General features: G+C 46.4%; 2 protein-coding genes across 3 annotated transcripts in view; one reads left to right on the top strand and one right to left on the bottom strand.

The window, feature by feature from the left end:
- lrp3 (low density lipoprotein receptor-related protein 3) lies at positions 1–22,244 on the top strand. Of its 2 annotated transcripts, XM_059651803.1 has the most exons (7): positions 1–267; positions 8,658–8,699; positions 16,480–16,618; positions 17,167–17,375; positions 18,057–19,143; positions 19,592–19,724; positions 21,341–22,244. In XM_059651803.1, the coding sequence occupies exons 1-7, from the start codon at positions 216–218 to the stop codon at positions 22,232–22,234; spliced, it is 2,556 nt and encodes an 851-aa protein (XP_059507786.1). In that variant the 5' UTR covers positions 1–215; the 3' UTR covers positions 22,235–22,244. The 2 variants fall into 2 exon arrangements, with proteins under 2 accessions (XP_059507786.1, XP_059507787.1); XM_059651804.1 differs by lacking the exons at positions 1–267; positions 8,658–8,699; positions 16,480–16,618; positions 17,167–17,375 and adding an exon at positions 17,399–17,518 and having other exon boundaries at positions 19,568–19,724.
- Positions 22,245–22,288: 44 nt separating this feature from the next.
- slc7a10a (solute carrier family 7 member 10a) overlaps positions 22,289–27,461 on the bottom strand; it is a 46,474-nt gene continuing 41,301 nt past the window's right edge. The window contains exon 11 of the mRNA XM_059651805.1: positions 22,289–25,760. Coding sequence (XP_059507788.1) covers positions 25,642–25,760 — 119 coding nt within the window. The 3' untranslated portion in view covers positions 22,289–25,641. The remainder of the gene's footprint in view (positions 25,761–27,461) is intronic.

Raw genomic sequence — 27,461 nt, 5'->3', positions numbered from 1 at the left:
GTTGCCGAGGGAGGTGGTCGCCATGTTGCTGTCAGAGCGGAGCGGGCCCGCGGCCTCAGGCGGGCTTTGAATTGGCACCGAAACAGAAGTGGCTGGAGCTGGGGCCGGGACCTGCGGCTGAGGACACCCCGACTCTCCGTGACCATGAGGTGGACAGAGGCGCAGCGGCCGGACGGATACAGCGGCGACACTGTGAGGGAACCGAGTCGGTGAAGATGGCGGCGGCAGAGCGGCGGGAGGTCCCCCTCATGGGAGGCTTCATCCTCGGTGAGAGATCGGGGGGGGATCCGGGGGAAGGTGTGAAACCCCCGGGATCGGGGGGGGATCCGGGGGAAGGTGTGAAACCCCCGGGATCGGGGGGGGATCCGGGGGAAGGTGTGAAACCCCCGGGATCGGGGGGGGGATCCGGGGGAAGGTGTGAAACCCCCGGGATCGGGGGGGGGGGGAGAGATCCGGGGGAAGGTGTGAAACCCCCGGGATCGGGGGGGGATCCGGGGGAAGGTGTGAAACCCCCGGGATCGGGGGGGGGGGGGGAGAGATCCGGGGGAAGGTGTGAAACCCCCGGGATCGGGGGGGGGGGGGGGGGAGAGATCCGGGGGAAGGTGTGAAACCCCCGGGATCGGGGGGGGGGGGGGGGGGAGAGATCCGGGGGAAGGTGTGAAACCCCCGGGATCGGGGGGGGGGGGGAGAGATCCGGGGGAAGGTGTGAAACCCCCGGGATCGGGGGGGTTCCGGGGGAAGGTGTGAAACCCCCGGGATCGGGGGGGGGATCCGGGGGAAGGTGTGAAACCCCCGGGATCGGGGAGAGATCCGGGGGAAGGTGTGAAACCCCCGGGATCGGGGGGGGGGGGGGGGAGAGATCCGGGGGAAGGTGTGAAACCCCCGGGATCGGGGGGGGGGGGCGGGGAGAGATCCGGGGGAAGGTGTGAAACCCCCGGGATCGGGGGGGGGGGCGGGGAGAGATCCGGGGGAAGGTGTGAAACCCCCGGGATCGGGGGGGGGGGCGGGGAGAGATCCGGGGGAAGGTGTGAAACCCCCGGGATCGGGGGGGGGGGCGGGGAGAGATCCGGGGGAAGGTGTGAAACCCCCGGGATCGGGGGGGGGGGGAAGAGAGATCCGGGGGAAGGTGTGAAACCCCCGGGATCGGGGGGGGGGGGGGAGAGAGATCCGGGGGAAGGTGTGAAACCCCCGGGATCGGGGGGGGGGGGGGAGAGAGAGATCCGGGGGAAGGTGTGAAACCCCCGGGATCGGGGGGGGGGGGGGAGAGATCCGGGGGAAGGTGTGAAACCCCCGGGATCGGGGGCAGTGGTTCCTGGGGGTGGGCAAGCTGAGTTCCCTCCTGATCCTGGGAAGGATGATGAGATAACAAAGTGTGGAGCCCGAAACGTCAGCTTTTGTGCTCCTGAGATGCTGCTTGGTCTGCTGTGTTCGTCCAGCTTCACACTTTGTTATCTTCAGTTTTATAAGTTGCTGGTTAGACCAAAGCTGGAGGATGTGAACAGTTCAACGCACCATACCCGAAGAAAGAGTTGTTTGTCTTGGAGGCATTGATATAATCAAATCACAGAATAGTTTTTGCATAGAGGAGGCTGTTCAGCCCACTGTGTTCATGCTGGCTTGCTGCAGCTTTATTTTTTTCCCCACTGGACCTGCATGTCACGGACAGGACCCTTATTATTACCTATTTTCAGTGGTTTCTTTGACCATTTCAGAGCCAGGAATTCCTTAAGATTCACCTACATTTCAGTGGGTCTATAGTCACATGTAGGTCATACCAATTAGGGATGGCATATTGCTTTACCAGGTTTGAATTAATTCAGTAAGTTTATGCAACAATTGATTGTTTCATGGGCACCATCACAGCGAATAACTTTAAATTCCAGATTTGTTAATTGAATTTCAATTCCACCAGCTGCTGTGGTCAGATTCGAGCCTGTATTCCCAGTTCATTAGCCTTGGTGACCAGTGAGGTGGCATTGCCACAGCATCCCCCCCCTCCCCAATAATTCACGAAGTGCCATTCACTTGCCGTTTCCTCAAGGCTGTGCACTGTTTTGTTTTTGAGCTCCACATCCAGGAAACACAACCTCTCCTTGAATGTTGCCAAAGTAAATTTTGTATATTAACCCAATACAGTCTATTAATCATGCCTCCTCCCATTTGAATTCAGGAATGTTGTGTGAGCTCGTAATCAGATCAACCAATGATTTTCCTAAATGGAGCAGCAGGGCTTGAGGGCCTGAATGACCTTCAGCTCCTAGTTTGGATTTTGCAGGAATGACTGAAATATGGTGTGCATTTCTTATACCTTGGTTGATACCTCTCAAAAACTGATGAGGTCCAGCAACAGATCAGCTGTGTCAGCTCCACCTTCTGCATCTCTTTGCACTCCCATTGATGCCAGCTTCACCAGTACTGAGGCAGAATTGTAGCAAAATGTACTATGATGGACTGGACACAGTGCCTGGAAGCTGAAAAGTATTCCCCCAATTCCTGTCGAGTCCTGTTCCCTCAACCCTCTGTGGCCAGTATTCCAAGGACAGCACAGGAAAATATTGACACTTTGAATTTTATCCTGAAGCACAGCAACGTTGACGGTAATGACTTGGAATCAATTATTCAAAACAGCAATCTGCATTGTTATGAGTCAGAATCTTTTAATAATGAGGCGGAAGGTCAGTATTGAGGTAGCATAGCATTGTTGAAATTGTCAACACTGAGGGAGTACAGCACCGTTGAAATTGTCTTTTGAATGAGCTATTACCATAAGGCTACTTCTGGACTCTGGGGTTTAAATAAAATACTCCAGGCTATTACTTTGAATAAGAACAAGGTAAATGATATTCTGTATGATATAAATCAGGGTCCCTTCAGCTACACACCATCCTGACTTGGAACTATCTCGCTGTTCCTTCGCTCTTGCTGGGTCAGAATCTGAGAACTGCGGTTGCCTTTACATCACCTCAATAAGGCAGCTCACCACCACCTTCTCCAGGGTGATAAAGGATTGGCAACAATCACTAGAATAACCAGCAAAGTCCGCTTTCTGGGGATAGTTAAAACAATTTAGAGCAGATCACCAGATCGTTGTTGGGCTTGTTTCTGTGAGAGTTGTTTGTTTATTTAATTGGAAGGGATTTTGATGGACACTGCTAACATTTAAGTTGTTCCTTTAGGTGAAATATTAATGGATTTAAAATTAAGGGTGTTAGGGATACAAGTTGCTTCCTATTTGTAATTCATATTTGTCTTTATTGAAACTAAGATTGAATTATTTCAACTTGCAAAACAATGAAGTTACGACGATTGGAAACGTTTTGAGGTTGGAATTTGTAAATATTGTTGCTGATGGATGGGTGGTTGTGAAGCTGCTTTTGAGTTTACCTGGGTGTGTAGAATGTGCTTGGAATAGTTTAATAATTCCTGGACCCAATAGATTCAGAACAACTTGTTGTCTGCCTTGGATTTTTGTTTCATTATATCGTGACATGAATACTCCCCATGGTATTGAAATGTTTTGATTGTTCAATGCATTTCAACATGCTGTGTATTATTGGTTTGTTGATTTGATGTTGAGTGGCATTGGACTAGTTTCAAACCTCAAACCCCAACAACTTCTGACTGCAACCACCCTTGACTGAAATATTGATGTGTTTGAGCTCTTAGATACAGTTCTGTTTTTGTGTCGGGGCGCTTAATTCACTATTGTTGAAAGAAAATGAACCTAGGCTTGGAAGAATCAGGGAATAGAATGTCACAGCACAGGAGGAAGCAATAGTGGACCACGGTGCCTCTACTGGATCTTTGAAAGAGCCATTGTAAGAATACATCTTCCCTCAAACTGCACAGTTTTCCCCTTCAAGTATTTATTCAGGTGCTCTTTAAAACTTATTCATAAATCTACAAGTCAGAGGTCAGGAGTGTGATGGAATACTTCCCACTTGCCTGGATGGGTACAAGCACTAACAACTCAAGAAGCTTGACACCATCCAAGACACAGTCGCCCACATGATTGGCACCATATCCACTCCCTCCACCACTGATGCTCAGTAGCAGCAGTGTATACAAGCTACAAGATGCGCAGCAGAAAGTTACAAGGAAACTTGACAGCAACTTCCAAATGGTCCTTGAGACCATTTCCGTCTAGAAGGAAAAAAGCAGCAGATACGTAGGAACACCACCACCTGCAGGTTCCCCTCCAAGCCGCTCGCCAGGCTTACGTGGAAATATATTGCCATTCCTTCAGTGCCGCTGGGTCAAAATCCTGGAATTCCCTCTCCAGAGCCTTGTGATGTAGCACAATGACTGCAGCTGTTCAAAAAGGCAGCCCAGCACCACCATCTAAAGGACAACTAGGGGTTGGCAATATATGTAGGTCCACCCAGTGGTGCCCACGTCCATGACTGAGTTTAAGAAAAAGTACTTCCAGGCAGTGCATTGCAGATTACAACATAACACTGCAAAAAAAACACTATCTCTCCTTGTATCAGTTTGCACAACAGCTAGATGATCAAAAACGTCTGTTCTGATGTTGTGCATTTGAAACAGGAAGAGCATTTACAACCCCTCAAACCTCTTTTCTGGTTTAGTTTGGATCATTCCTCATCTATATTAAAGCTATCATTTCCTTGATTCTGTTACCTCTACTGAAAACAAATTTATTAATCATATCTTTGAAATGTTTAACCCCCAACAGGCCTGAATAAGATTTTTGGGGATGTTGAGGCAAACACAAGTCTAAAGTTTTTGCTCCCCTCAGAATTCTGACATTACCTGGATGCCCTATCTGAAATTTCTAAGGCTTTTACATCTTCTCACTGACAAAACATGCGCTATGTTCCTCTCTCCACAGATACTGCCAGACCAGTTGGATTTCTCCAGCACTTTTCTGTTTTTAATTTGAGACTCCCAGCATCCATACCAATTTGCTTTTGTTGAAAGAAATAGTTTACTTGTTTACCATCAACACATTTTACCTTTTTAAATGTCTCAATGAAATCACCTTTAATCTTCAGTATTTAAAAGAATATAAGATGAAGATGAGGAAACTCTTCTCTCCAAGGGTTGAGAGACTGTGGAATTCTCTTGTCCAGACGGTGGTGGAGACAGGGTCCTTAAAAATTTATAAGGTGGGGGTAGATAGATTCTAAGCCAAGAGGAAAATCAAAAGCTATGGGGTAGTGGGGAATGTGAAATTGAGGCCACGCCCAGGTCAGCTCTGATCTTATTGAAATGCGGGACAAGCTGAAGACATAGAATAAGACTATAAGACATAGGAGTGGAAGTAAGGCCATTCGGCCCATCAAGTCCACTCCGCCATTTAAATCATGGCTGATGGGCATTTCAACTCCACTTCACTGCACTCTCCCTGTAGCCCTTGATTCCTTCTGAGATCAAGAATTTGTCGATCTCTGCCTTGAAGGCATCCAATGTCCCGGCCTCCACTGCACTCCGTGGCAATGAATTCCACAAGCCCGCCACTCTCTGGCTGAAGAAATGTCGTCTCATTTCTGTTTCAAATTTACCCCCTCTAATTTTAAGGCTGTGCCCACGGGTCCTAAGTCTCCCCGCCTAATGTAAACAACTTCCTAGCGTCCACCCGTTCTAAACCATACATTATCTTGTAAGTTTCTAGTAGATCTCCCCTCAACCTTCTAAACTCTATCAAGTACAATCCCTGGACCCTTAGCCGTTCATCACACGTTAAACCTACCATTCCAGGGATCATCCATATGAATCTCCGCTGAACATGCTCCAGGGCCAGTATGTCCTTCCTGAGGTGTGGGGCCCAAAATTGGACACAGTATTCTAAATGGGGCCTAACTAGAGATTTATAAAGCCTCAGAAGCACATCGCTGCTTTTATATTCCAACCGTCTTGAGATAAACGACAACATTACATTCGCTTTCTTAATTACGGACTCTACCTGCAAGTGAACTTTTAGAGAATCCTGGACCAACACTCCCAGATCCCTTTGTACTTCTGCTTTGCGAATTTTCTCACCATTTAGAAAATAATCCATGCCTGTATTCTTTTTTCCAAAGTGCAAAACCTCACATTTACTCACATTGAATTTCATCAGCCATTTCCTGGACTGCTCTCCTAAACTGTCTAAATCTTGCTGCAGCTTCCCCACCTCGTCAGTACTACCTGCCTGTCCACCTAACTTGCTATCATCGGCAAACTTCACCAGAATTCCCCCAGTCCCTTCAGCCAGATCATTAATATATAAGGTGAACAGCTGCGGCCCCAACACTGAACCCTGCGGGACACCACTCGTCACCGGTTGCCATTCCGAAAAAGAGCCTTTTATCCCAACTCTCTGCCCTCTGTCAGACAACCAATCCTTAATCCAAGCCAGTAGCTCACCTCGAACACTATGGGCCCTCACCTTACTCAGCAGCGTCCCATGAGGCACTGTATCAAAGGCCTTTTGGAAGTCTAGATAGATAACATCTACTGGGTTTCCCTGGTCTAACATACTTGTTACCTCTTCAGAGAATTCTAACAGGTTTGTCAGGCACGACCTCCCCTTACTAAATCCATGCTGACTTCTAATCTGACCCTGCACTTCCAGGAATTTAGAAATCTCATCCATGACAATGGATTCTAGAATTTTACCAACTACCGAGGTTAGGCTAATCGGCCTATAATTTTCCATCTTTTGCCTTGATCCTTTCTTAAACAAGGGAGTTACAACAGCGGTTTTCCAATCGTCTGGGACTTTCCCTGACTCCAGTGACTTTTGAAAGATCACGACCAAAGCCTCCGCTATTTCCTCAGCCACCTCCCTCAGAACTCTCGGATGTAGCCCATTGGGGCCAGGAGATTTATCAATTTTTAGACCTTTTAGCTTTTCTAGCACTTTCTCTTTTGTAATGCCTGCCATACTCAACTCTGCCCCCGGCTCTCCCTAATTGTTGGCATACTACTCATGTCTTCCACTGTGAAGACTGTCGCAAAGTACTTATTAAGTTCTTCAGCTATTTCCTTATCTCCCATCACTAGCCTTCCAGCATCAATTTGGAGCGGCCCAATATCTACTTTTGCCTCTCGTTTGTTTCTTATGTATTGAAAGAAGCTTTTACTATCATTTCTAGTATTACTAGCTAGCCTACCTTCATATTTGATCTTCTCCTTCCTTGTTGCTCTCTTTGTTATCCTCTGTATGTTTTTGTAGCCGTCCCAATCTTCTGATTTCCCAGTGCTCTTGGCCATTTTCTAGGCTGTCTCTTTTTCTTTGATATATTTCCTGACTTCCTTTGTCAGCCACGGCTGTCTAATCCCACGCCAGATAATCTTTCTTTTCTTTGGGATGACCTAGCTGTGCTCCTAATTTGGATGTTTGTGTATATGTTCAAACCTAGACTGTGTAATCTGTCCATATAATGTAACCTTTTTGATCCCTGGATCTTTCTGGTGAATCTGTGTTGTACCCAATCAAAGGCCAAGAGATTAATTCCTGAGCAACAATGGGGCGGGGTGGGGAGAAACCCCGGGGGATGGGGAAATGAGGTAGGGTGGTGAGAAATCCCCGGGGATCCGGGGGGGGGCGGTGTGGGGGAATGAGGTGGGGTGAAACCCCTGGGATCAGGGTGGAAAGAAACCCCCAGGGATTCGGGGGATGGGGTGGGGAGAAACCCCCAGGGGTGTGGGGGAATGAGGTGGGGTGGGGAGAAACCCCCCGGGGATCCGCGGTGGGTGTGGGGGAATGAGGTGGGATGGGGAGAAACCCCCCGGGGATCCGCGGTGGTTGTGGGGGAATGAGGTGGGGTGAAACCCCCAGGATCAGGGTGGGGAGACTCCCCCAGGGATCCGTGGGGTGGGGTGAAACCCCTGGGGATCTGGGGGGGGGGGGTGTGGGGGAATGGGGTGGGGTGAAACCCCCGGGGATCAGGGTGGGAGAAACCTCCGGGGGATCAGGGTGGGGTGAAACCCCCGGGGATCAGGGTGGGGAGAAACCTCCGGGGGATGAGGTGGGGTGAAACCCCCGGGGATGTGTGGGATGGGGTGGGGAGAAACCCCCAGGGACAACTCAGAACTGATCAGCATTCAGTTTAACCAGGCTTTAACCAGACGTTTCTATCGTGGGAACAGAAATCTCTCCCCTTTGTGTTCCTTAAAGCAAAGGTTAGCATTCCATCATTCCAAAAAAAACAGATTCATTTCAGTCTCCCACCTGGTGCTGACTGGCTTAAGAGTGGCACTTGTCCTTGATACTAAGCCTCAAACAATATGCATTGCACGATGCAAAAGCAGATATCAAGACAGGTGGAGATGAGGGAATTTCAGACTAGAGCTGGCTAAATGCACAGCTATTACCTTGAGTAGGAATCTGAGGGAACTCCATTTGTGCTGTTGTAACATGCACAATGTGCAGCAAATGTGCATTAAAGAGATGAACTGGGAGTTTACGCAGTGTGAGTAGCAATGCTGTAATGGTCTGCTGTATTGCATCTGGAATACTGTACTTGGCTACTGTACTTACAGAAGGATGTTAATGTGTTGGAAGGTTCAGGAAGTTTACTAGACCTGGAATGAGCAGATTGCTATACGAGGAAAAGCTGGACAGTCTAGGCCCTGTATCTTATGCTGGGTAAATGAGTAAGAGGTGATTTAATTTTTGTTAACTGGTTTACTTTGTTTTATCTCTGCAGCTTGTTCCTTCTTTTTGGGAGACGTGGAATGTTCTGGAATGGGTAAGAGTATTTTCCTCCCAGTCTGCAACACGCGAGGCAGGAGGGCGGATGCATGCTCCCCTGCGATTAAAACCAATCATGGAGCTTTTCTGATGAAGGGTCTAGGCCCGAAACCTCAGCTTTTGTGCTTCTAAGACGCTACTTGGCCTGCTGTGTTCATCCAGCTCCACACTCTGTTATCATGGAGGTGATCAATTATATTTTTTTGGAGAAGCTGCATCTTTGGGGAGTTACCCCTCTAACCAGAGACGTGGCGTCTCCTATGCAGGCTGCTCCAGCTCCACCTATCTCTGATTCCCTCTTTCATGCTGTTATTGCTCCTCAAGAAGCAACAAGCAATGACTGGAGGACCAACAGTGATGAGAAAGAGGGAATCAAAGATAACAAAGTGTGGAGCTGGATGAACACAGCAGGCCAAGCAGCATCTCAGGAGCACAAAAGCTGACGTTTCGGGCCTAGACACTTCATCAGAGAGGGGAATGGGGTGAGGGTTCTAGAATAAATAGGGAGAGAGGGGGAGGCAGACTGAAGTCGGAGAGAAAAGAAGATAGGTGGAGAGGAGACTATAGATGGGGAGGTAGGGAGAGGATAGTCAGTCCAGGGAAGACGGACAGGTCAAGGAGATGGGATGAGGTTAGTGGGTAGGAAATGGAGGTGCGGCTTGGGGTGGGAGGAAGGGATGGGTGAGAGGAAGAACAGGTTAGGGAGGCAGAGACAGGCTGGGCTGGTTTTGGGATGCAGTGGGGGGAGGGGACAAGCTGGGGTGGTTTTGTGATGCAGTGAGGGGAGGGGACGAGCTGGGTTGGTTTTGGGATGTGGTGGGGGAAAGGGGAGATTTTGAAGCTTGTGAAGTCCACATTGATACCATTGGGCTGCGGGTTTCCCAAGCGGAATATGAGTTGCTGTTCCTGCAACCTTCGGGTGGCATCATTGTGGCACTGCAGGAGGCCCATGATGGACATGTCATCTAAAGAATGGGAGGGGGAGTGGAAATGGTTTGCGACTGGGAGGTGCAGTTGTTTATTGTGAACCGAGCGGAGGTGTTCTGCAAAGCGATCCCCAAGCCACCGCTTGGTTTCCCCAATGTAGACGAAGCCACACCGGGTACAATGGATACAGTATACCACATTGGCAGATGTGCAGGTGAACCTCTGCTTAATTCCCCTCCCATTCCTTAGATGACATGTCCATCATGGGCCTCCTGCAGTGCCACAATGATGCCACCCGAAGGTTGCAGGAACAGCAACTCATATTCCGCTTGGGAACCCTGCAGCCCAATGGAATCAATGTGGACTTCACAAGCTTCAAAATCTCCCCTTGCCCCACTGCATCACAAAACCACCCCAGCTCGTCCCCCTCCCCCCACTGCATCCTCAAACCAGCCCAGCCTGTCTCTGCCTCCCTAACCTGTTCTTCCTCTCACCCATCCCTTCCTCCCACCTCAAGCCGCACCTCCATTTCCTACCTACTACCTCATCCCACCTTCTTGACCTGCCCATCTTCCCTGGACTGACCTATCCCCTCCCTACCTCCCCACCTATACTCTCCTCTCTACCTATCTTGTTTTCTCTCCATCTTCGGTCCACCTCCCCCTCTCTCCCTATTTATTCCAGTTCCCTCTCCCCAACCCCCTCTCTGATGAAGGGTCTAGGCCTGAAACGTCAGCTTTTGTGCTCCTGAGATGCTGCTTGGCCTGCTGTGTTCATCCAGCTCCACACTTTGTTATCTTGGATTCTCCAGCATCTACAGTTCCCATTATCCCTGGGAAAGAGGGAACTTGTGATTGGTGGAGCTGATTTGGCTGGTTCCTAAGCATGAAGGAGACTTTGAGTGAGGTTGGTGCAAGCTCTGGAGTACCTTTGCTCAGCCTGCCTGAGTGAAGTGAGTGCCTGTTGTAGCAGCGCACAAGTTCCAACCAGCTAGGTTGGGAGGGCCGGCCTGGATCTGAATTTCAGCTAGTTGGTGGGGTATGGTACTATGCCCAAGTTTCAATCAAGTTCCAGGGAGCTGCTGGCCACCATAATACTACCTTGAATTTTGCTGTAGTGCTTTGAAACTAGAATGAATGCATTATTTGCTTTGTACCCTACTTTTGGCACATAAACATGAGTGAATTCATAGATTGTGCATGATATATACAGGACTCTGCTGTAATCACACAACATTTACTTTCTCCATTTACAAATCGTTCACTGTCAGCAATAAGTCTCCTTTTCCTGCCCTCTTTGGGATGTAATTTAAAACCCAGTCATAAACCCGAACATCAATTACTTTCAAGCCCTGAATTGCTGTGTCCCGAATATTTATTTAGTTGAGCATTTAATTTATGTATGTATACAGGCTTTGCTGTGATGTTACCTTGTGTTTCAAAACAGAAGATTCTGAAACAATTTAACACATACTGAAGGTATTGTTGTTACATGAGTGGATTATTGAATGAACAAGTTAGTGCGAATGAAAACAGAACATCTGAAAATCAAAAAAAACCTAGCCCCTGTTGTGTCCTCCTCCCTCCAGAAAGACCTCAGTGGATCTCTCTTCCACTGCAACCCGCTGGTGATCTCTGAAGGTCCTTGACCATGTACTGAAGCGAACCCGATACTACAGCCACATGTCCTTTCTCAGTACCTGTCTACGAGCCCCACTACCCCTACCTACATCCACCTATTGCCATCCCCCCTACCTTCCCCAGCCCCTTCCCTTCTCTCTATTTATTTCTGAGCTCCCTTCCTCCTCCCCCATTTCTGAAGAAGGGTCCCAACCTGAAACGTTAACTTCCCTGCTCCTCTGTTGCCTGGCCTGCTGTGTTCATCCAGCTCCGTGCTGTGTTGTCTCTGACTCCAGCATCTACAGTTCTTGCTATCTCTGCTCTTGAGAAAATGTCATAATTATATATGTTGAAGCATTGTCCTTGTCGAGAAGCAGATAAGCATATATAAGTAATAAGGACAGTGGACAATGAATGGAATATGGAGGAGGAGGAGGCGTAGAACATTGCTAATATTTGGTTAGCTAACACTGAATGGTTAGGCAGGTTCGACATCCTGCTCTCATATTTAGAGGCAAAAGAATGAACAGAACTGGCAAGGTTACTCACCACATTTTAAAGTGATCTGAAGGGAAAACTAGGGTGGCTGTAAAACACCCTTATCACTTAGGTCGGAAGGCCCAGGTAAAAACAGAAATCCGATCCGTGTTGGAAAAACTGCCTAATTGATCCAGTCAAAGCAGCTGGAATTCCCCAGTAATGGCAGTGCCTAAGCCTGATGTATCAACCACATTCTGCATTAACAACAGTAAAGTCTGTGCAGCAATGAGGGCAGATTTGATTTCAGTTCCTCACTTGGAAGGCTGCATTGATAGGGTTGGTAGTGTTAGATTTCTTACCAAAATTGATTTGTTAAAGGAATATTGACAAGTTCCTTTAACACCTGAGCTGAAAACACTTCAGCCTCTGTAATACTAGACAGTCTTTTACAATGTCAGGCAATACTATTTGCTCTGAAAAATGGTCCAACAACTTTTTAGAGCCTGATTAACCAAAAACCTTGACGATATATTGGTATACAGTGATACTTGGGAGAGCCACCTGGAAGAAATGGGAACTGTAGTTTAGACAGTTGCAGTCGGTTGATTTGGTGATAAGTATGGCCAAGGATGAATGTGCAGTGGCGTGACTAACCTGCCCTAGGGATACAGCACAAGTGCTGCCAAGAACAGCCAGAGTGCAAGCATTAAGGAATTCTGTGTGTCTAATACTAAACAAGGATGCATGGATACGTTTGGAGATGTGTGGCTTTGATTGCAAGTTTGTACCAAATGTCAGCACTACAGCTGCTGTGCTGATGGAATTGTTATCGAGTCGTATAGTCGTACAACACTGAAACAGACCCTTCAGTCCAACCAGTCTATGCTAAACATAATCCCAAATTAAACTGGTCCCACCTGCCTGCACCTGGCCCATATCCTTCCAAACCTTTCCTATTCATGTACTTATCCAAATTTCTTTTAAACATTGTAATTTTATCTACATCTGCCGCCACCTCTGGAAGTTCATTTCACACACAAATAAGCCTCTGTTTAAAAAAAAAGTTTCCCTTCATGTCTTTTTAAAATCTTTCTCCTCTCACCTTAAAAATGTACCCCCCAGTCTAGGGAAAAGACAACTACTATATTTATAGGGTGGACAGTGAGAGTCTTTTTCCGAGGATGATGTCAGCTTGTACGAGGGAGCATAACTACAAATTGAGGGGTGATGGATTTAAGACAGATGTCAGAGGGTGGTAAGGACATGGAATGCCCTGCCTGCCAATGTAGTTAACTCAGCCACATTAGGGGCATTTAAACAGCCCTTGGATACGCATTTGGATGATGATGGGATGGTGTAGGGGGTGGGGCTTAGATTAGTTCACAGGCCGGCGCAACATCGAGGGCCGAAGGGCCCGTTCTGTGCTGTATCGTTCTATGTTCTATTAACTCTGTGTATATTGTTCACTATTTTATAAACCACTATAAGGTCGCCTCTCAACCTCCTACACTTCAGTGAAAAAAGCCCCAGCCCAGCTTTATAACTTATACTTCCCATACCTGACAATCTCCTGGAAAATCTTTCCTCAACTACCTCCAGCTTAATAATATCCTTCCTATAACTGGGGTGACCAGAACTGGACACAGTACTCCAGAAGAGGTTTAACCAATGTCCTATACAACCTCAACATAACTTCCCAACTCCTATACTTGAAGGTCTGAACAAAGAAGGTGTGTGCTAAAAGCCTCTTTAACCACCCTGTCTATATGTGATGAAAACTTCAAAGAATTATGTACCTGAAATCCTAGATCCCCCTGTTCTACAACACTAATTAATTGTATATGCCCAACCCTTGTATTTGTTGTTGCAAAAGAAAACTGAGGTTACGTGGTTTCGGAAGTGCCAGGCAAGTTTGAGAAGGTTAAAACTGTTCTGACCAATGAACTGTTTTGAAGGAAAGTGAAAAACAGATTTATTTTCAAGTACTGCGGAAATACCTAGAGAATTTTTGGAAATACGGGTTATTAAAAGTTCACTGGACATTGGAGATTTGTTTTGATGAAGGCTTTCTGTAAATCACATGATCGGTGATGACTTGTTGCTTTGCTTTGACCATTGCTGGAGCTGTTTTGTTTTTAAGTAGTGACTGACTTCCCATTTCTGAGAACAAAATCCTTGTGTTGATTTCAAGGTGAAAAGTATTTGTTCTCACAGATTGTACAGTGCAGAAAGAGGTTATTTGGTCCATCATGTCTGCCCTGGCTGTCCGACTGATTTACCTTCTAGAACATAGAAAAGTACAGCGCAGTACAGGCCCTTCGGCCCATGATGTTGTGCCATGGAATAATCCTAATCCAAAAACAAAATAACCTAACCTACATTCCCCTCAATTCACTGCTGTCCATGTGCATGTCCAGCAGTTGCTTAAATGTCACTAATGACTCTGCTTCCACAACTTCCACTGGCAAAGTATTCCAAGTGCTCACAACTCTCTGGGTGAAGAACCTCTCTCTCATTCTCAGTTTACCACATCTTCCCTGACATAATCTATCACATGAACTGGAGATAGTTAATAATTTCAAAATGAAATAGGATTTTCATATGAAGGAAAATAACTTTCACGACAGGAATGTAGTATGAGATTGGGACTGCCTGGGCTGTTGTCCAGATGGACCCAACAGTCAAATTGTCTCCAGTGCTTTGTATATTTTTGGGCCTCTGCTTCACTGTCGCTCAGAGTCATGGATTATGTTTTCATTGATCTGTCACTCTAACCCTCGTACAGCAGTGCATCAGCCATGACCACTGCTGTGGAGATCTGTCAGTGATTGATTAATTAATAAACTAACCTACTAGGAATCCTGCAGATTTCCCACTGTACCAAGGGCATGTGAATGAAGCTGCCTAGTGAGGTTGGTCTGAGCCAGGTTACATCTGGCTGTTCCCTGAACTAGTTGCACGTATCAAACCATTCTGCTCAACTCACTGAACTACCTCGGGGAGAAGACAGACCTTCCTTAGTCATGATTGACACCAACATCCGGGTCAATATTCTCTAGAGCTTAGAAGAATGAGAGGAATGACCTCATTGAAAAGTATTAGATTCTGAAGGGGCTTGAGAGCTGGTTAAATATAGAACTTCATGCCCAATGCAAGAACAAAATAACAATGTAACTGCAATAACACAAATGTAGTGACCAGCTATATCTGATAGGCACAGAAATATTATAGTGCACAAGAATGGCACATGGTGTTTGCACAGTCTCCAAATAAGTAACATAACCTAGTGCCATTCTGCCTTCATCTCCCTGACAGTTGCATGTTGTTTCTATTTAAATAACCATCTGATACCCCTTTGAATGCCTCAGTTGAACCAACCTTCTTTCCATTTCAAGGCAGTGCAGTCCAGACCATAACCGTTTGTTGTGTATAATGTTTTCTTCCTGCATCACATTTGCTTCTTTCGTAAATTGCTTTCAGGCTGAGTTCTCTATTTCCTGATCCTTTTATGAGTGACAGCAGTTTCTCCCTATCTATCCTATACAGTTCCCTCATGATTTAGAAAATTTCAGTTACATTCCTTCTTACTGTTTTCTCCAAGAAGAATGGTCCCTACCTTTTCCGAACTGAAGCATCTCATCTGGATACTATTCATGTAAATCTCTTTCTCCTGTCTCCAGTGTGTTCCCATTTTTCTTATTATGTGCAGTCTAGTATGCCAGCTGAAATATATTAAGTTACTTGTACATGTGTCCTGTGTTTCTTAAAGATGGCTGGAAATTGACAATACGGGTGATTGGTTCACAAACCATAGAATTCTTAGTGTGGAAGCAAGCCATTCAGCCCATTGAGTCCATGCAGACCCTTCGAAGAACATCCTCATCTATCTTTGTAACAATACATTTTCCATGGCTAATCTGCCTAGCCTACGTATCCCTGGCACTATGGGCAACAATAGCATGGCCAATACATCTAACCTACACATCCTTGGACTGTTCAAGGAAACCAGAGCGCCCAGAGGGGACCCACGCAGACATGGGGAGAATGTTTAAACTTCCCATAGACAGTTGCCCGTGGATGGAATTGAACCCTGATCCCTGGGCTTTGAGGAGGAGTGCTAACCACTGAACCACCGTGCCTCCCCAGTGGCATCACACTTTTCATACAGAAACCTGTTCAATCAATTTATGAGATTCTTGTGGCATTGGCTAACTCAGACTGCTGATTTATTCCTGAAGCAGTTAGCTTTGTTATGGAAATAGGGGAGCACGTTGGCTCAGTGACTAGTGCTACTGCTTCACAGCGCCACGGGCCTGGGTTCTATTCCATCCACGGGCAACTGTCTATGGAAGTTTAAACATTCTCCCCATGTCTGCGTGGGTCCCCTCTGGGCGCTCTGGTTTCCTTGAACAGTCAAAGGATGTGTAGGTTAGGTGTATTGGCCATGCTATTATTGCCCATAGTGCCAGGGATATGTAGGCTAGGCAGGTTAGCCATGGGAAATGTATTGTTACAAAGATAGGTGAGGATGTTCTTCGGAGGGTCAGTGTGGACTCAATGGGCTTAATGGCCTGCTTCCACACTGTAGGCATTCTGTGTGAAAATTCAACATTAAAATATCTGAAAATTTAAAAGTGAGGTCAGTTATCATTCAGTGCGCTGAGTGGGGAGAGAGCCAGAAATAATTTTATTTCATCCACATTGTGATGGTTGATCTTAATTTGTATGTTTCCCTTTTCCTTACTCTTTCAGCTGCCTGCCGTGGGAGACTGGAGCCACACAAGGAGCACCGTGGAGTTATCTACAGCCCTTCCTGGCCCATGAATTATCCTCCATCCATGAACTGCAGCTGGTACATTCAAGGGGACTATGGAGATCTCATAACCATCAGGTACTGGGCCTGAGTTTTCAGTTTGATGGGGTGTTTTGCAGTAATCTGCCTTCCTGACTTGTAAATGGGTCTGTGAGCACAGCAGTGTTCCTCCTCCTGTATGGCGACACTTACCAGTGTTGCAGAGTTGGTGAGAGAGCTCCCAGGTGTAGCTCCTTCGAAGGTCAGACTACGATTTCACTGCAGGGTTTGTGAGGCTGCTTCTGACTAATTGGAAAGTGCATTATTTGTTCTTTAGGATGCAATATCAGTCGTTGGTGTGATTTTCGGTACAATCAAGGAAGAGGTTTGAGTTATTTAAGGGAGGATTAGTACAAATTGTAAGAAGCAGTTAATGAGTCAGTAAAGTGTCATATTGGATTTGAAGTGATAACACCTTCTCACTCTACGGATACTGTCAGACTTGCTGAGTTTCTTCAGCATTCTCTGGGCTTGTTTCAGATCTCCAGCATTATTATCACAGGTGGGTAATGTTTGGTACAGAGTGGTAGCTACTCGGTTGTGGGATTTATCCCGAGCGAGGCTGACTTTCTCTCTCGATTTTCCAGTTTTCAGAATTTTGACCTAGAGAATTCTCACAAATGTACAGTGGACTGGCTGATGATTGGACCAACACCAAAACGAGAGGAATACAGAATGTGTGGCTCGTACACCCCCCAACCCTTCATCTCCACAAGAGACCACGCCTGGATCTTTTTTCATTCTGATCCAACTAGCTCAGGTCGCTCTCGGGGATTCCGACTGTCCTATGTCCGAGGTGTGCCTAATTAACCCACTGTTTGTATTGTGTTGGAGGAGGATGACTGCTGATGTAAGAGCTTGATGGGGTGGATAAAGAAAAAAGATTTCAGCTTGTGAGAAAGGCCACAAATACAGTTTGTTCACTAATAATTGCAATAGGTAAGACAATAGAAACAATACCCACAGAGTGGTTACAATGTGGAAATTATGACCTCAAGATGAGTTGAGGTAAATATTGTTGCATTTTGGGGAAGCTAGATAAACAGGAGGGAGAAGGACAAAGGAGGACATGCTAAGCGTGATGAAGACTCCTTATTTTTTTGGAAACTTGAGTTCTAAAGTAGAAGAAAATAGATTTTAGATTTCAGTTCTGTGAAGGTCTGACTTGTTTTCTTTTAAGAAGGCCAAAAAGTCACTTTTAACAGAGGTAAACACAGCATTTCTAAGAAACTGTGAATTTAGGTCAAGATGGAGGATGTGAATTTATGCAGTGATTGAAAAAGATGTATGATCTACCAAGCTAAGTCTGTGTTTGCAGTTAGTTACCCAGTTTTACCGTCAATTGGGACTGTAACAGGATTGTTGAAATGAGGATGGGAAGAAGGGAGGGCTTGTTCAGCCAGATTAGCTTGTTCCTGTGCTCTACGTTCTGTTTACCTGCAGAGCTTGAGGTTGTGATCTTTTGCTGTTCACACAGGGAGACTGACTCAGAGCAGCTGCAAGCCGGACGAGTTCCTGTGTGGGAACGGCAAATGCATCCTGAGCACCTGGAGATGTAATGATATGGATGAATGTGGAGATAACTCTGATGAGCAGGATTGTCAGCTCCCCCCAACCATACCGCACACAAGCCCGTGTTCAGCTAGAACGTTCCGTTGCCTGGTCAATGATGTCCCCCAGTGCCTCCTGATGAAAGTTCGGTGCGATGGCAGCATGGATTGTGACCAGGGAACAGATGAGGAAAACTGTCCTGACACCAGCTGTGGCAAGAGAATGGCCAATTTCTACGGTTCGTTTGCTTCACCGGACTACTTCCGATCCCAGCAAGACAGGGCACAGTTGGACTGTACCTGGGTGGTGGATACTCAGGACAGCAGGCACATTGTGTTGCAGCTGAACCTACAGTTGGGTTACAACGATAAGATGCTTATGTATGATGGAGCAAGCAAGGAGCAGAGCAGACTGCTTCAGGCATTAACCTTCCGTAATAATGGGCACACCATCACCATTGAGTCCTCACAAGGTCAAATCACCGTCTTCTACCACAGTGACCCTGGCAGCACAGGCCATGGTTTCAATGCCACGTACCAGGTGAAAGGCTACTGCCTTCCACAACAGCATCCTTGTGGCAATGACGGGGGCTGTTTTGCAGATACCCAGCGTTGTGATGGCTGGTGGCACTGTCCGAACGGCAAAGACGAGGAGAACTGTGCTGCCTGCCAAAAAGATGAGTACCCATGTGGGGGCACCAGCGGCATGTGCTACCCACTGGCTGATCGCTGTAACAACCAGAAGAACTGCCCTGACGGCTCTGATGAGAAAAACTGTTTCTCCTGCCAGCCTGGGAATTTCCACTGTGGCACCAAGATCTGCATCTTTGAGCAATGGCGTTGTGATGGCCAGGAGGATTGCCAGGATGGCAGTGATGAACAGAATTGTTTGGTGGTGGTGCCAAGGAAAGTGATCACAGCAGCCCTCATTGGGAGCCTGATATGTGGCCTCCTGCTGGTCATTGCCTTGGGCTGTGCTTTCAAACTGTACTCCCTTCGGACCCGCGAATACAGGTACCACAACCAGAGCTATATGTCTCCGTCACAGTTGGGTTTCAGTAAAAAAAAATAAACTAAAAAAAGCTTTGAATGAAGAATATTCTCTAAAACTATTAATTTGTAAGATACATTAGATCAAAGCAAGGGAGCTTTTACTGTGAGGGCTGAGGGCCCTCAGATAACAATCTTTTTCGAAGTATTAACCCTCTGGCAGTTTGCCCCCCCCCCCACAACATTGACTACACCACGAGGCTTATCCCTCTGCTACCCCCTTGGTCCTGATTCACCAGCATCATGGACCCTCCCATAGGGCAGTGCTCCCTCAGTGCTGACCCTTTGAAATGCAGCACTGTGCTAACTTATCACTCTGGATTATGCAAATCTGAGTTAGGAGTTTGTGAAATTATATTGTTCTGAACCACAATTTTTCCTTTTACAGATCAGGTTTCCTTTTTTGTTTTAGAGCTTTTGACACCCCCATGACCCGGCTGGAGGCAGACTTTGTGCAACGTGAGGCTCCCCCATCGTACGGACAGCTGATTGCCCAGGGACTCATTCCACCTGTCGATGACTTCCCTGTCTACAACCCTGCTCAGGTAGACCCTCTGCTCAGGTTCCCTTGGTCCAGGTAGTTAGAACATAGAACATAGAACAGTACAGCACAGAACAGGCCCTTCAGCCCACAATGTTGTGCCGACCATTGATCCTCATGGATGCACCCTCAAATTTCTGTGACCATATGCATGTCCAGCAGTCTCTTAAATGACCCCAATGACCTTGCTTCCACAACTGCTGCTGGCAACGCATTCCATGCTCTCACAACTCTCTGCGTAAAGAACCTGCCTCTGACATCCCCTCTATACTTTCCACCAACCAGCTTAAAACTATGACCCCTCGTGCTAGCCATTTCTGCCCTGGGAAATAGTCTCTGGCTATCAACTCTATCTATGCCTCTCATTATCTTGTATACCTCAATTAGGTCCCCTCTCCTCCTCCTTTTCTCCAATGAAAAGAGACCGAGCTCAGTCAACCTCTCTTCATAAGATAAGCCCTCCAGTCCAGGCAGCATCCTGGTAAACCTCCTCTGAACCCTCTCCAAAGCATCCACATCTTTCCTATAATAGGGCGCCCAGAACTGGACGCAGTATTCCAAGTGCGGTCTAACCAAAGTTTTATAGAGCTGCAACAAGATCTCACGACTCTTAAACTCAATCCCCCTGTTAATGAAAGCCAAAACACCATATGCTTTCTTAACAACCCTGTCCACTTGGGTGGCCATTTTAAGGGATCTATGTATCTGCACACCAAGATCCCTCTGTTCCTCCACGCTGCCAAGAATCCTATCCTTAATCCTGTACTCAGCTTTCAAATTCGACCTTCCAAAATGCATCACCTCGCATTTATCCAGGTTGAACTCCATCTGCCACCTCTCAGGTTGTCAGCTCTTAATGAAGGAAAGCAATGCTGAGTGTTGTAAAGAGGGAATTCTAGATCCTGGTTCCTAGGAAACTGAAGGCACAGCCGAACAGGCGAGTTAGGAGAGGGCTAGAAAAAGATAACAGTTCAGTATGAAAGCAGGAGGGTGTATTTGAGGAAATGATTCCAGGGCAGCTGATGGAATGGAGACAGGGACAGGGACAGCACAAGAAACTCTGTTAGCTCCTTGCAGTTGTTGGAAGTAAGGGTGGACGGGATGAGAGGGGAGTGCTTTAAGAAGACATTATGTAACAGTAAGGTGGAGCTGGACCAATTACATTCCAGGATGATCCCAGAACAGTGAGGGTTATAACAGGAGTGGGAGTTAATAGTGTTTTGTGTCGTTCCTCCAGCTGTGGTGGTCGATGTCTGAACCATTGTCCACCGTATCCATCAAGTTACATACACCAGTACCATAGTAACTAGAGAATTTATTTCAGTGATGTTGGTCGAGAGAGAAACATTGGTGAAGACATTGGGGAAAATTTCCCAACCCCCTTTAAATGGAATCCAGGAGGCTGAATATCTTAGCTGAAAGACTAAGCTTGTGTGTGAAACCTGGTCAGGCTGGGGGTGTAAATCAGGTGTCTATGTAACTGTACTCCACTGTCGGTCATTACTGTGAAAGGAGTGGGACGGTCTTTTATATTTTCTGGAATCTGCAGGTTTCCGTGTCAATTAAAGATGCCAAGTTAAATTCTGTGAAAGTTTTAAGCTATTTCTTCTCTGTTTTCAGGCCTCTGTTTTGCAGAACCTGCGCTCAGCTATGAGACGCCAAATTCGTCGCCACGCCACACGCAGGATGTCCCCGCGTGGACGCCTCAGCAGGATTTGGAGCAGGTTCTTCCAGAGACCCAGGGGCTGGGGGCTTATACCTCTGCTCACCCCAACCTCTGCATCAACTGCTCCATCATCTCATCTGGATCAGAGTGAGACAGTGCGGAACTGCCAACAGGATGAGAGCCGGCGAAACTGTGTACAACCTCCACAGGAGCCTGACTCAGACGTTGACACAGAGACTGATCGACCAGTTGGTGAAACGTCGGGGATTACAACAGATGCCTTGATGTTAGAAAACTCAGTGCCAAAAGCTTCTTCATCGCCCAGCTCAGATGGTCAGGCAGAGCTGCAAACCCCTTGCTTACTGCACTCTTCAAGTTCTGAGGAGACTTGTAGCACTGACTTTGACTTTCCTCTCAGGCAGTCATCAAGGAGCAGCTGTAGCAGAGGTGTGCGTATCCGTGAGCCACTGTCTGGCAATCTGGAGTGGAGCTTCAGCAGCCGCCGACACCACTTTCGGCCCGGCTCTCGCACCGTCTCCATGAGGTCTGCGGGAGGCAGGGCCAGGAGCTCGATTACAATGAATATAACAGTACTGGGCAGAAATTACTTTTCAGCTGAATCCGACCGTCACCAAGACCCCAGGCAGCAGAATTTCACCTCGGTTTCTCCTGCATGCAGGAGTCAGTGCTGCAGTTGCCCAGAATCTGTGACAGAAAGACCATGTTCCCTGTCAATGCCTCGCCACAAACACATCTGTGCAGAGAGCCCATCGCCAGAGCCGTCCTTCCGGAACCCCTTCCACCAGCCAGACTCCAGGAGTGATGAGCCAGCCCTGCTTGATTGCTGAGAACCCCCCCCCCCCCTTATCTCCATTGTGATATTTTCAATGGGGACTGCTTTCTGATATTTTTATTGCTACAGTATTTTTTAAAACAGTTGTTTCCTTCTCCAACAACCAAAAAAAAAGGAGAACCACATATCACTGAAGCTGCTTATGAATGTAACGCATTATCATGGAGGTTGTGCGGGATTCAGCAGTGTCCTTAATTGGAGCTCCAGTTGCATTTACAATCACGTAACATTTGTTGTGTCATCAATGTTATTTAAAGCATTTTAGCCATTGTATGGCTCAGTACATGGCTCTAAATGTTGATGAGACTTTGAAATGACCTATTTATACAGTTGAATCCATCATCCCTGAAGAGTGCCAATGAATCTCAGGAGTTGACATGAATACACAGCAATATGACTCTTAACACTGCAGATGGTACCTTGGTTTCAGTCCTGTAATACCTGCTTCCAGGAAATAGTCGGAAGCTTCTGCAGAATGTCTACACAAAAAATCTGGACAACTTCTCACCGTCATAAGCTATTCCAGACTCTCAACAGGCAGATTTGAGGCTAGAATTTGTAGAGGGTCTGATTATTGCAACTGTCTTTCAGTTTTTGTTCCACCTTCTGGCTTCTCTATACACTTTATCTATCCATTGGTTTCTGGCTCCGTCTTTCTTGGCCTTCCCAATCTGCATGTGTCTGTGCAGTTTGTGTCATTGACTGCCTGTCTCACTGCTCCTCTCTCCTGTTTCCTATCTGTCTGCAGTTTACAATTTTCTTTCTTACTCTTATTTCATTCTCCCTCTCCCCCTTTCTGTCTCTTCATTCTCTCTCACTCCCTCTTTTTCTTCTCTCTCCTGATACTTCTCTTTTCTATTGCTTTCCCCTCTCTGTTTGCACTGTAAATTTCTTCTGTCCACTGTGGGCCACTGAGCACCCCGTTGTCTGTGGTTTCTTATTGCCCCTGCCCATTCTCTCTTTTTTTTTTCTTGTGATTATCCTCTGATTTGATTAAAACTGGGGATAGAGCCGATTAAATGTGCAAACCAAACAGAGTAACAAATTGCAATCCTGTTTTGTAGCAGTTTGTATTAGAAGGTTAAAATGTGTCGTTATGATCCTGGGGAGTAAAACTCCACCCTCAGTGAAAGTTCGCTTACATGGGAACTGCTGACTGCATTCAGGAATGTGCTGTCTGTGGAAGTGGAGTGGGAGGTTGGGGATTGAATCAAACTCTATTCCGTTATAGTGTGATTCGAGTCTACTTTCCAAAGCTGAAATTCGCACGTCTGCTGTACATTTCTACCAAAATGTTGGATGTGTGCAGGCACATAACTTCACATTAAAATACTCTAGTCCGTCAAAGCTCCGACAAGCTGTTTGCCCTGTGGAGTGAATGCATTGTCGTTTGGATTTCAATTATGTGCAAGAATGGGTGTGAAACTATCACCATGTCAAATTGAATTATGAAAACAGCTACTGATTGCATAGTTGGTTCACTCCATGCAAAGACAGATTGTTTGGAAAAAGCATTTTCAGCTTAATTGCTAGGAACAGGTTTATTGCTGTACAATGCTTGGGTCACACTCCTGGTAGGATGCCACTGTAACACTGGGGTACAGTACCGGTGGGGACGGGTCTGTTGCTGTAAAGCACTGGGGTACAGTACCGGTGGGGACGGGTCTGTCGCTGTAAAGCACTGGGGTACATATGATTCTTTAGTAGTGAGGTGCAGAACTGACAAAGACAGTTGTGTCTCTGAATTACAGTGTGGCCCTCTCTCAGTACTGACCCTATGATGGTGCAGCACTCCATCAGCACAGTGCTCCCTCAGCACTGACCCGACGACAGAGCCCACTCCCTCAGCACTGACCCGACGGTGCCCGCTCCCTCGGCGCTGACGGCGCCGACGGTGCCCGCTCCCTCAGCACGGTGCTCCCTCTGTAATGCACTGCACATCTCTGGATCTTGTGGTGAAATCACTGAAATAATACCTGATACCACAAATGTTTCTGTCTTTTTGATGAGATTCCCACTGAGCTGTAACTGGTCTAGAATCAGGGTTAGGGTCTTGCTGAGTGAGTGGCACACGTTGAGAATGCAGTTATGTTTTGCCCTTGGTTGTGAAAACAGTTTCTCAGTTGTTCAATACGTGTGAACTTCTCTAGTTTACCTGAGCTTTTCACAAAAGGAGACATTGTGCGCCTTGACTATTCAGTGTAACAGGTTCATTAAAAACTCATTTAAAAAAATCCACGTTAAGTTATTAGGAAAGGAATAAACTTCAAGAACGGAAGGACTTTAAGGCATCAAATCAAAGTCTGTCCTCAAAGTCCTCCTGCTTCACAATTAGTGACACTACTGCCACCCCCTGGTGAAAGGAACTTAAGGCTGTGGTGGGAATCAGCAGTGAGTGGTTGAGGATTCAGCATTTCATTCTGATCCTATTCCTCAATCTTTTGCACAATTCTCAGCTGCAATCAGCAGAAGGTAGTGTAGGGTAAGGATAGGGAAGTAGACTCAGGACAGCAGTGTGCCATTGTGACCATGAAGCCTGTCCTTCCAGTCCAGTCCTTTTTGGGACTTCCTCATGAGCAGAAATTCCCACTGGACGCAGTGCTGGGAAAAGCTGGATTCAGAAACACAGCTTGTGGTAAAACAGCACCAGCTGGCAGCCTGTGGGCTAAGTATGAAACGGCTGGCACTGCAGTTCGGATCATTGGATCAAGAATAATTTGGAATACTGAGTCGGTCAGAGTGAGACCCGATTGCTGGGTCAGGGCTAATCCTGATGACTGGATTAGGGCTAATCCTGATGTCTGGATTAGAGCTAATCCAGATTAATGGGTGGGGCCTAATCCGGATCACTGGGTCAGGTGCGAAGAGAGCTCCCGCAGTGAGAGACTGTGGAGTGGGAGATGATGCAGAATAAACAGCAGTGAGCAGTGGAGTGTTCAGCAGGTCAGGGAAAGTTGGGGTAGAGAGTGCAATACATAGAGAATTAACATACAGTTAACTAACAGTACGCCAAGTTGTACTTTCCTGGTTACTGACACTGGAAAAGTAGCTGGGCTTGAACTGAATTGGCTACTCCGTAATGTTAACAGTGATTGAAGCTCGGATCAGGTCTGTCACTCAGGCAGAAGGTGGATTGTATCGATCCCAATCAGAGCTTGTCAGATCTGCTCACTTGGTCTCAGAGGCTCCAGCTTTCTTCGGGTGGTTAGACAGACTTCCCATAAGATCTACTGAACTCTATCACTTTACCCAAAACAGAAAATGTCAGAACTTCTCCCTTTGCCAGCCATGTTTTTTTCCCCTTTTTGTTTTGGCAAAACCTTTCCCACTGCCCTTGTTGGTCACAGCTCGGTGAACAGCTGGTTGGTACGGTTCTGAGGCACAGTCAAAGCTCAGGGTGAGCTACACATCCTGGGATTTTCTGTTTGTATTCAAGGTTGGAGGCTGGCCGTTCTCTTCTGGAGTCTCCTCTTGTGGGAAAACAACAAAACAGAATTTCTGTCCATAATGCGTCATAGATTCTGTAAGAGAAGAGGACATCAACTGGATGGCTGTATAATAAGCATAGCTCAGAGAAACTGCCTCCATCTACATATTTTAATGCAAACTCCTCAGTTTTTTAAACTTTGTCTCTCATAAAAGGACAGCCCTCACCATCACTGGAACCAGGGGAGGAACCTGTGGAGTACTCCTCAAAAGACAGATCTGTCCCTCCTTTTGTATAAGGACCAAATCTACACCATTTTCCAGGCATGGTCTATCCAAAACCCAATTTAGTTGCAGCACAGCTTCTTAAAATAAAAGCCAACTGTGTTTAAGGTCGGGGTAAACCTAGGGAGAACTGGGAAGCTGAAATTTCTCATCGGCATCGGTCATGGTATCAGACTGAGTTGGACCAGAGCCTCTAAAAATCTCCCATTATTTGCCCCTTCCTGGTATTTCCTTGACTGAGGATTTGGTTTGGGTGGAAAGGGATTCAGGATCGTTTGATTGGGACTAATCCAGAACAGTGGGCTAGGGGAGGGTTAGGGTTAGCCAGGCTGTTCAGGAGTGAAATCAGGAAGCACTTCACTCACTAACATGAGGGGAAACTGGAGGCCATTCAGTCCCACAAGCTTGTCCTCTCATTGAATTAGATCGCAGTTGCTTTGCACCTCTCCATTTCTCTTAATCAATAAAAAATCAGTCAAATAAAAGCAAAATACTGTGGATGCTGGAAATCTGAAATAAAAACATGAAAAGCTGGACAAATTGTATCAATCTCAGTGTCAAAATTTAAATTAATCTTTTCCTATCAGTGTTTCCTTAAATTCCTCTCTCACCTATTTAACCAGCTTCCCCTTAAATACCCTTTGTGCTATTCCCCCCAACATCTCCCTGTTCTGGATGTAAGTTTGCGCGCTGAGCTGGAAGGTTCATTTTCATGAAATGAATGAAAACGAACCTTCCAGCTCAGTGAGCAAACTTACATCCAGAACCTCAACCTGAGCTACAAATCTTCTCAAAACTCGCTATCTCCTTGTTCTCTCCTCTCTCTGTTTCTCTAGAATTCCTGATTGGGAATAATATTACCTATTCCATGTTTGTATATTTATGGTTCTAGAACTGGTTTCACCTGCAGGTGGAAACAACCTCTCTACGTCTACATCACAAAACTTAAAAACATTTATCAAATCTTCTCTCAATCATTTCCAGAAGGAAAGAGCCTATATGTTGGATTAAAAGAAGGAAAAATCACTCCTGACAGGTATAGCTTCAAGTTCATTTATGGGATGTGGATGTCTTTGGTTAGACCAGCAGTTATTTCTCAGACTGCTGTTCAGAGTCTGAAGTCACATGTAGGCCAGACCAGGTTAAGGCAGATTCCTTCACTAAAAGGACATTAGTGAACCTAATCGTTTCCATTAGAATAGCTTTTATTTCCAGAATTTTATTGATTTCAGATTTCCACGTTGGGAGCATTACCCTGGGCCTCTGGGTTACCAGCCCAGTGATAGTACTGTTGCCTCACTGTCATTGTATCCAGAGCTTGTCACTGTATACAAAATTAGGCCTCGTGAGCTTGAAGTAATATTTTCAAACTGATTAAGGATTGGTTACAAAAAGAAAATGGAGAATATAAACGGACGAGTCATTTACAGATTTGTGAGCTGTGATGCATGGGGTAACAGTAAGAATCAGTGCTGTTGTAACCTGGGCCTGTACTAACCCCAGAGTGACCC

Source organism: Stegostoma tigrinum, chromosome 16 (assembly GCF_030684315.1).
Source record: "Stegostoma tigrinum isolate sSteTig4 chromosome 16, sSteTig4.hap1, whole genome shotgun sequence".
Classification (NCBI taxonomy): Eukaryota; Metazoa; Chordata; class Chondrichthyes; order Orectolobiformes; family Stegostomatidae; genus Stegostoma; species Stegostoma tigrinum.
This window is presented reverse-complemented; position numbering and strand designations above follow the sequence as displayed.

What these genes read in the sequence shown, in the direction of transcription:
- lrp3 (XM_059651803.1), top strand. Translation starts at nt 216, where the DNA reads ATGGCGGCGGCAGAGCGGCGGGAGGTCCCCCTCATGGGAGGCTTCATC. An exon ending in CATGGGAGGCTTCATCCTCG is followed by an intron (nt 268 to 8,657) that starts GTGAGAGATCGG and finishes TTATCTCTGCAG; the next exon opens with CTTGTTCCTTCTTTTTGGGA. An exon ending in GGAGATCTCATAACCATCAG is followed by an intron (nt 16,619 to 17,166) that starts GTACTGGGCCTG and finishes TCGATTTTCCAG; the next exon opens with TTTTCAGAATTTTGACCTAG.